Below are 10,179 nucleotides of genomic sequence, written 5' to 3'. Positions count from 1 at the left end.
ACATTGGCCAGCTCCTCCCTCATAGCACCGTAGTTCCCTTTGTTCAAATATAATACTGACACTTCCGAGTTTCCCTTCCCCCTATCAAATTGTAGATTTAAACCTATCATATTATGGTAACTACCTCGTAATGGCTCCTTTACCTCGAGGTCCCTGATGAAATCCGGTTCATTGCACAACACTAAATCTAGAATTGCGTTTTCTCTGGTAGGCTCCAGTACAAGCTGTTCTAAGAATCCATCTTGGAGGGAGCTGGTTGAGCGTACGACCCGCTAAAGACGTGAAAGTCTTCGAATCAACACACACACACACACACACACACACACACACAGACACATACACACACACACACACATTGTTGTAAGAAACGGGACGGAACGGGTTTATTATGGGAGAGGACTAATTATAGCGGATATCAGCGGAAGATGACTCATATTGAAGTAGCTGCCTGAAATACTGGCGGACATATTAGGGAAGTATAAACTGCATCTTCTTACACATGAGTTCTTGGATTAGAGAGGTTTACGGATCTTTTGACCGGACACCCGAAGATGGGACGAGCTCGGCGGTAAACAGTGTCGGTATGAACGAGTTTCCATTCCATATCCCTCAATGATGTTTGTTTTCCCTTACATCCCGTCCTCCCCTTTAACAAATAATCCCACGTACGCGGGTCTTCCGGTTCATTTAACTCTCTTAACTTCCCGTTCCCTTCCTCAGGTGCGACGTCGCAGTCCGTTCGCCAGGACACGCCGGCTCTCTCCAAATCTCCCGGCGAGAGCGTGGAGCTGAAATGCATCCTGGACGGCGGTAGCGCTGGCAATGTTCTCTACTGGCACCGACAATATCCGGGTAGCGAGATTCAGCAACTGTTTTACTCTACGGCTACCAACGTAGTAATTCCGGAGGACGGGGTGGACGGCTTCACCGCCCGGAGACCCGATGTAAACACGTTCATTCTCAACTCCCCAGCCTGCGCCCGGACCAGTCGGCCGTCTACTACTGCACCTGGAGTCCTCACAGTGGCTCAGAGACACGCCGGGGCCCAACAAAAATCTTCGCCGGCGACAGGAAGCAGGTGTTTTGTAAGAACCATTGGTCTATGCTGCACGGAACACGCACTTGTTCGTTAAAAAGCACGTAGAAGGTATCATTAGGAACGGATCGTTCCAGATTAGCGCGAGGTGCGGGGATCAAAACCACCCATCGAGATCTTGCCAAATGACGGGATACTGTTCCGGAGAAACATATTTACACATGCGAGAGGGGCGTTACGGTCAACGAGACGCTGTTACAGCACTTCGATTCAATTCCGAGGCTGTCTATAAGGAGTTTGTACGTTCTCCACGTGACCTCTTGGTCGTCCCCCGGTTTGATCACACATTCACACAGCTTCCTACATTTCAAAGACGTTCGGGTGGGTAGGACTGATCACATGTCCCGAGAGGCCTGCCACCGCACCGTTTCCCTCAATAAATCCGATACAATATGATCATCTTCTTGCAATGACGGTGAGATCAAATGAGTTATGCGGGGCAAGTTGTTTCCATTGTCAACACAGAGTGCGGTGGGTGCCTGGAATTATCTGCGAGGGGTGGTAATGGTGTTGAAGGTAGATACGACAGCGGCACCTTGACAACACGAGTTCAGATAGTAAACAATGTAACGCTACTGACGCTTCATGGGTTATGAGACCTTGGTGGCGGCAGAGAGTTGAGTGGTCATACGGCCTTGGAGAAGGACCTGTTTCCCTGCCTAACATTTGCTGATGTGCAGAGCTGCCTGAAAAGCCCTGATAGTGGTGGTGGAGGTGTCGGGTGTGATAAGAGACAGATGGACAGATACCTGAGCGAGTAGGGAATGGAGGAACATGGACCGTATGCAGATGGGCTCAGCTTAATTTACATCATTTCCTGTACTGTTCCGTTTCGTAAATTTCTCTGCGGTCAACCATACGACTTTTGGGCGTGACGTGACCGCAGCGGCAAACGTCATTTCCTGTTCTCCCCACCTTGTCGACGGTGGAGGTTTTTGTCGCGTCGGCCCATTTCTCTCAGTCACTGTGTCAGCTCCAGGCGCAGAGGTACAGGGCCGATTGATTGGCCCAGATCTTGTCGGTTGTCAAAATTAATGTCTTTTCCTCGGGCCTCTTGGCGATGAAGCCCTCCACGGCTCTGTCCGGAGTTACAAAGTTCGTGCCAGCCGATTCGAACAGGTACTGTGGAGCCTCTCCCGCGTATTGCCGGTACCAGAACATGTATGGGTTGCTACTGCCTCCGGATAGCGTGCAGCTCAGTTGGACATCCTTCCCTGGAGGCGCGGAGACAGCCTGCGGAGTCTGATGGATCTTCTGTGAAATCGCCTCTGGCCAAACACAGGGAGAAGAGAACAGTCAGTGAGCAGAGGGAGCCGGAGACAGAGGAGAGATGAAATAGTTAGCGAGAGGTGAGTTAGGGAAAGCGGTGGCACGACCGCGCAAAAGAGCACCTGCTCTCCATTCGGTCCGCGACTACTTCCTAGCCCCTGGTTATCTGTAGATGTAGACTGGCCAAGGCATTATTTATTTCTCAAACTACTCTTGAACACAATAAACATTTTATTGTACTAAAATATCTAATATTCAGGCGATGACGGAATTGGATCGAAATGTAAATCTTAAAGAGTTGTGGAATTCCAGATATCCTTGGTTGAAAGGTCGAATATTCGAGGTGGAAGTTACTTACCGGGGTATTTGAAAATAAGACCCAGAAAAAGGGCGAGGAATCTCATTTCGGGGATTTGCTGCCCCGTGTGGACCCGACGTGGGCTCTTGTCTCAGTGTCTGATCTCAGTGGACTAGCAGAAGCGCGGAGTCAGTGAGCGAGATGAGCTCTCAGTCCAGCCCCCACCCGATCGACGCAGGATGTGGGCTGCGGCCAAGCGCAGACAATGTGAGCAAACGCGGGATGTGATTGGCTCGCCGTCGCCCAATGATCTGCGGAGAATGCGAATGGGCGTGAGGTTGTTTCAAAGGCGTGGCGCTCCCTGTGCTTGGTCGCCGCTCGGATGCAGATAGTGTAAATAAAAACAGGGTTTATCCACTGAGGTTGGGTGAGACTACAACCCGAGGTGACATGGAGAGGAAACTCGGGGAGCGAGGGAAGAATAGCGAGAGGTGAGAGCGAAAACTAAAAAAGAGAGAAAGAACAAGAGAGTGTGATAAGAGATAGCGAAGACAGTAAATGCTTGTTCCTGGCCAACCCACCGCCAGCTGTTTCCTGTCACGTTAGAAGGCTTTTATTCAGCGCCGCTGTGTCCCCGAGTCACTGTGAAGACTCCACCCGCAGAAGTAGACGGCCGAGTGGTTCGGCAGCGCGCCGGGAGAGGTCAGAATAAACGTCTCGGCACCCGGCCTCCGGGCGGTGAATCCGTCCACGGCCTCCTGAGGGGAGACGGTGTTGACACCCGCGGAGTGAAAGAGGTTGTGAATCTCCTTCCCGGGGTATTGTCTGTACCAGCAGAAGGCGTTACCGCTGCTGCTGCCCTTTCTGAGGCACCTCAGAGTCACACTTTCCCCGGGATGCTCGGTGAGGGCCGGAGGAGTCTGAACGATGGCCTGCGGGCTCATACCTGAACTGAGACGGGGAGAAGGGCAAGGTCAATAATCTACAGAACGGGAAATAATTCGGGAAAACCGAGGAGCGGGGAGCGGATGGAGGGTGGGGTTAGACGGACCGCGTAGAGAGGCGGAATAGGTGAGGAGCGGAGGAGATACATGGGAATGGTCAGTAAATTGAAGGATGGTTGGAGATCTGTGAAACAAAAGCTCTGGGTCCAGAAGACAGACAATATGATAGGTAAACTGATAAGACTGACAGGGGGAATCAGTTTGAGAGAGAGAGAGAGAGAGAGAGAGAGAGAGAGACAGAGAGAGAGAACGAGAGTGAGGGGCGAGAGCTAAATTTGAAAGAGAGATATGTAGTAAGAATTGGACAAAGGCAAGAGAGAAAGAGAGTCAGAGAATAAAGAAGAGCAGATGAAGAGGAAAATACAGAGTTAAAATATTGCCCAGATTAATCGCGAAAATGAGATAGAAAGACAGAGAACGTGAAGAAGAGTAAGGGAGAAAGGGAGAGGGAGAAATGGGCAGATGGGTACAGACAGAGAATGGAAAGGGATGACTGCGTCAAGTGGATAAGGAAGGGAAGAAAACAATAAAACATGTTTGGTGATTGAAATGCAATAAGGAAAAAAACACAACAGTGGACAAAAAAATAGGAACGGTAGAAAGAAAACACGATGAAAAAATGAGGGTGGAGATCCAACGAAAACGAAAGATAATAGGTTGTGGAATAACTAAAAGAGGTCGACGTTTTACCGTGAAGCAGGATTATCAACTGGAGAAACAGCAGCAAATTTCACTCAAAGGTTTGACTTCACGCTTCCGAGAGGCCTTCGGGGGTGAAATGAGTTCGGACAGGAGGCCCCGCCCTTTCTGGCCTGATGGACGGACGTCCTCACACTGCTATTGGTTGATTTGCTCCGCCCGTTCTGAAGGGCGGGATCGGGGTGGGCGGAGCGGAGTAGAGGGAGCGGCTGCGCTCTGCTTCACTGACTGCGGCCCGAGCAGTGTGTGAGATCGGCCGGGGATTTCTCTGAGGAGGGGCGAGGCGGTTTGTGATTTGAGGAACAGAAGAATATTGATTTTTATTTCTCAGATCAGCCAGATAAGAAACAAAGCGCATACCCAGGAAACCACGAATTAATGGTCAGAGGGCTGTCTCAGGGCGATTAGGACGGAGAGAAAGAGGCAGAGAGACGGGAGAGAGAGAGAGAGAGAGGGTACAGAGATTGTGAGAGATAGAGAGATTGATGGAGAGAGAGAGGGTGGAGAGAGGGAGATTGAGAGAGCTGGAAACAAAGACGCGGCTTTAATGCGAACAGTATTTTAAGGAAAGAACAGAAAAGCATGAACGCAAGGTAAAACAGAGCTATTAACTAAAACTCTCACACATGAAACGAGATGCGAACACCGCGTCCGAAACGAATATCCAAGCGCAAACAGAATACCTCAGGTCCTCAGAGTCAGTCCACTGTTCTCACGGAAGGCCAAATGCAAGCCGGCAGAGTAGCGTTGCTGTGCTTTGCTCGAGTATCGACAAGAGCTACAACGACAAGTAGGGAGTTAAATATCGCCGTGATAAGGTAATTATCTGATATGTACATATCCACTAGCACAATTATCGAATCTGCTGTGCAACCGAGTCCTGGTTGTGACAGGGCTCCCGCATCCTTCCTTTGCCTTGTTTGGTGGAAACCTATCGGACTCTCCTCTGTCCAGCTCTTCATTCTAACCATGACCCGTTGTAAGCAATGACAACCTGTTGCACTTCCCGCAACACAACCAAGCTTCGCGTTTCTCTCAGATATCGATACCGCTGGTGTGAGTCACTGCTTTACATCCTCGTGAATCTGAGAATACAAGGATTGTCGACTTTTGGATGGTGTCGGACGTTTGGCATTCTTTTTGATAGAAGGACATAATGTGCAGAGGGACAGGATAGGGACCAAATAGAAATCCCCTTTGAGAAGCTATGGGTCACCTTCATTGCATTGGGCACGGTGCTATAGCGCCCTCCGCTGGACGGATGTATAAAATCAAGTAAATTCTAACCCACTTGCTCCCCAAGTAGAGTCATAAATCAGAACGGCACAGATACTGGCCCAAACGTGCCAACAAGCGAACCGGAATTCCCCAATGCTCCCCGCTCCACTTGCTTCCTCAAAGTTACTAAGGCACTGCCACAACCCCTTCCCCTGACAAATGCGCACATTACTTGCGAGTAGCCTCATCAACGCCTTATATAACTATAACATAATGCTTCATCTCCTGTGCTCAAAGTCCAGGGAAAAGGAGATGCGGAGTGGTTCAGGTGGGGGCGGGAGAGGGTGGTGTCATTACCGGAAGTCAGTGAAATCAATATTCATGCATCAGGCTGGAGGCTACCCAGAGGAGTATAAGATGTTGTTCCTCCGGCATTGTGTGCGTGTTACAAAGTGCATACCCGAGACGATCAGAATCGACTGGCACTGACAGCCCTTCTCCGCTGTGTCCACCCCCACTCCCGACTCTATCGGATCCCGTCACCATGCGCTCCTCCTGCAACACTTGCTCCCGCTCTCCTGGCGGGCCGCCGATCCTTTGTTGGCTTGCCAGCAGTCCGGTTCAATAGGTGAAATATACTGTAAATGACAGCAATTATAAATAAATAAACGACTGCGCAGATCAACAAACAAACAAACAATAAATAGCAAATAAATACATCAATAGACCAATGCGGAAGTAAATAAATAAATCGTTAGATAAAGAAACACCTATGTCATTAAACAGACAGACAGACAGATACAAGACACACACACACACACACACACACACACAGAAACAATGTAGTGCAAACAAACGAGGTGGTGCTCATGGGTTCAAGCGCCAATCGGAAAGCAGGGGAAGAAGTTGTTCCTGAATCGATGAATATGTATCTTCAGACCCCTGTACCTCCTCCTTGATGAGAGTAATGAGAAGAGACCCGTCCTAGGCGGCGGGGGTCGTCGATGCTGGATGCTTCCTTACTGAGGTCCGCCTGTTGAAGCTGTCTTCGATGCTGGGGAAGCTGCAGTTGTTGATGGATTAGGTGAAGTTTATCACGCTCGAAACACGTGGAAGTCTGCAAATGATGGAAATGCTGCAAATGATGGAAATGATGGAAAAGAATCAAGGAGAGATTGTCTGGGCTAGGATTTCATTCCCGGCAAAGTCGAGGATGAGGACACAGATTTAAAACGGGACGGGGACTGATACTTTAAACCGGACGGCACGGGATTATTAATGGGACGCGAGAGATTTAAAGGGGACATCAGATGATGATGGTTAGTTGAAGCTAGAAATCCGCTTTAATAGATCAAATTTACTAAAAAAAAGACAACAAATATAAATATAAATAAACATTAGATCAACGGACGACCGCGCAGCTAAACAAACAATAAGTAGACAAAAACCGAGATAAATAAACAGTCAGATGAAAAAAAAAACGCGGAAACAATTAAGCAGAAACATTGTATGAAAAACACCTGCGCGCGCGCGCGCACACACACACACACACATACACACACAAACACATACAGAAACAGACACACACACACACACACACACACACACACACACACACACACACACACACACAGACACACACACACACACACACACACACAAAATGTATTGCAAACACCGGAGGGAAAAATACTGAGGTCGTGTTTATATGTTCATTTTTCGATCAGAAATCAGATGGCGGAGGGGCAGAAGCTGTTCCTGAATCGCTGAGTATGTGTCTTCAGTCTCTTGTACCCCCTCCTCGATGGCAGCACTGCGAAGAGGGTATATCCTTGGTGGTTGGGGTCGCTAGTGATGGTTGCTGCCTTTTTGAGGGTTCTCCCCTTGAAGATGCCCTCGATGCTGGAGAGGCTATTGTTGATGACGGAGCTGATTGCGTTCACCACTGTCTAAACACCGGAAACTGCTGATGCTGAAAATCTGAATCAACACACATAATATGAGAAGGTCTGAGCGCGGACATGGAAATGAACAGACAGTTGACGTTTCCTGCAGACACCCACCTCTTCAGCATTTTCCGATACTGCCGATTGGCCCCTCCACACCAGACGGTGACTGCAGGCGGCAATTTGCCCGGATGGGGCGGGGCATAGACGAGGCGTTTCTCCCCAGTCGCCACCTCGCACAACACAGAGAGGGATTCCGGAGAGAGGATGTTGCTGTTACTGGTCCTGGCGCCGTTGCTTCAACGTAAGAAATAATCTAACACAACAATTAATCTTCAATCATTAAGCAGGTTTGGGTCACTATATTATCGTAAAGATGTTAAAATAGAACGAGTGCAGAAAAGATTTACCAGGGTAATGCAATGGTCTGAGTGTCCAAGAATCAAGGAGAAATTGCCCGGACTAGGATTTCATTCCCAGCAAAATCGAGGATGCGGACACAGATTTAAAATGGGACGGGAACTGTACTGTACTTAAAACGGGACGGCACGGGATTATGAATGGGAGTCGAGAGATTGAAAGGGGACATCAGATGATGATGGTTAGTTGTTGCTAGAAATAATGACGGACATGTTAACAAAGTTTAAATATCATCTACTTATACAGAAGTGCATCGATAGGAGAGGGTCACAGGGCGATTGGCTGGACACGGTCAGCTGGGACGGTCTCGGTTGTAAACAGTGACACCATGGCCGGGTTCGGCTGAAGGGGTCCGTTCCCATGGCGATGTCAAAGTTAATGTCGAGTTTATTGTGTTTGACCAACTTACGGGCGGCAGTATCAAATGCACAGAACACCAGACGAGCAACATTCACGGGGAATAATGACGTCAATATAAACCATTCACGACTAAAGGTCAAACCAGTTCTGTTTCAGTTTAAAAAGATCAAGATGGTCCCGGTGTTGCTGAACTGCAGTAATCCATGACCTGTCGTTTGGATACCGAATGAGTCAAGGAACTTAGAGATAATTATCATATTAATATTTTATGCTGTTTAGAACGTATATATTGCTATTTTTAACAAATTCTTTCGCGTTATTTACCACTGACCGAATTCCTCGAAATCTGCTCAAACTGATCGCCTTGTTCGTTTTCCCCTACACTCTGTCCTCCCCTTTAACCATAGATCCCACGTACACGGGTCTTTCTGTTCATTTAACTCTCTCCACATCTCGTTCCCCTCCCCAGGAGCGACGTCGCAGTCCGTTCGCCAGGACACGCCGGCTCTGTCCAAATCTCCCGGCGAGAGCGTGGAGCTGAAATGCATCCTGGACGGCGGTATCGCTAGCAATTATCTCTACTGGTACAGACAATATCCGGGAAAGGAGATTCAGTACATGTTTCATTCCATAACGACCCAAACCGTCAGTAAGCAGGAGGCTGTGGACGGCTTCACTGCCCGGAGACCCGATGCAAACACGTTCATTCTCAACTCCACCAGCCTGCGCCCGGGCCAGTCGGCTGTCTACTACTGCGCCTGGAGTACTCACAGTGGCTCAGAGACAAGCCGGGGCCCGACAAAAACCTTCGCAGGCGACAGGAAGCAGGTGATGTGTGAGAACCATTGATCTGCATTGCACTGAACACGCACAAGGTTGTTGAAAAACACGTGCAAGGCATCATTAGCAAGTCTGCAGGTGACACTGAGAAGCAGTGGTATCGTTCCAGATTAACTCGAGGTGCGAGGGTGAAAACGACCTATCGAGCTGTTGCCAAAGGAGGAGACAGTGAATTGAGGAAACGAATCCTCACATGGGAGCGGTGAAGAGTCCGGGGCGATCAACATCGACTGGCACTGACAGCTCTTCTCCGCTGAATCCACCCCCACTCCCGACTCTATCAGATTCCGTCACCATCCGCTCCTCCTGCAACACTTGCTCCCGCTCTCCTGGCGGCCGGCCCGCCGATCCATTGTTGGTTTGGCAGCAGTCCCGTTCAATAGATGAAATATACTGTAAATGACAGCAATTATAAATAAATAAACGACTACGTAGATCAACAAACAAACAAACAATAAATAGCAAATAAATACAGAAATAGACCAATGCGGAAGTAAATAAATAAATCGTTAGAGAAAGAGACACCTATGTCATTAAACAGACAGACAGACAGATACAAAACACACACACACACACACACACACACACACACACACACACACACACACACACACACACACAGAAACAATGTAGTGCAAACTAACGGGATAGTGTTCATGGGTTCAAGCGCCAATCGGAAAGCAGGGGAAGAAGTTGTTCCTGAATCGATGAATATGTGTCTTCAGACCCCTGTACCTCCTCCTTGATGATAGTAATGAGAAGAGACCCGTCCTAGGCGGCGGGGGTCGTCGATGCTGGATGCTTCCTTACTGAGGTCCGCCTGTTGAAGCTGTCTTCGATGCTGGGGAAGCTGCAGTTGTTGATGGATTAGGTGAAGTTTATCACGCTCGAAACACGTGGAAGTCTGCAAATGATGGAAGTGCTGCGGGAACCGAGCGGGTCAGGGCGCAGATATGGAAGCGAACATATCGTCGACGTTTCGGGCCGAGTCCCACCTCTTCATACCGCGGATTGGCCCCGCCACATCAG

General features: G+C 49.0%; 3 gene segments (V, D, J or C); 1 reads left to right on the top strand and 2 right to left on the bottom strand.

Moving 5' to 3' along the window:
- Positions 1-2,065: 2,065 nt before the first annotated feature.
- LOC140208112 (T cell receptor beta variable 30-like) lies at positions 2,066-2,944 on the bottom strand. The segment is given in 2 exon segments: positions 2,066-2,364; positions 2,724-2,944. Coding segments are annotated over 2 exon segments (345 nt in total).
- A 336-nt stretch (positions 2,945-3,280) lies between these two features.
- LOC140208111 (T cell receptor beta variable 30-like) lies at positions 3,281-7,658 on the bottom strand. The segment is given in 2 exon segments: positions 3,281-3,614; positions 7,648-7,658. Coding segments are annotated over 2 exon segments (345 nt in total).
- Positions 7,659-7,780: 122 nt separating this feature from the next.
- Positions 7,781-9,159, top strand: LOC140208110 (T cell receptor beta variable 30-like). The segment is given in 2 exon segments: positions 7,781-7,834; positions 8,780-9,159. Coding segments are annotated over 2 exon segments (417 nt in total).
- Positions 9,160-10,179: the final 1,020 nt, after the last annotated feature.

Source organism: Mobula birostris, chromosome 13 (assembly GCF_030028105.1).
Source record: "Mobula birostris isolate sMobBir1 chromosome 13, sMobBir1.hap1, whole genome shotgun sequence".
Taxonomy (NCBI): Eukaryota; Metazoa; Chordata; class Chondrichthyes; order Myliobatiformes; family Myliobatidae; genus Mobula; species Mobula birostris.
The sequence above is the reverse complement of the archived record's forward strand: the minus strand, read 5'-3'. Positions and strand labels throughout refer to the sequence as shown.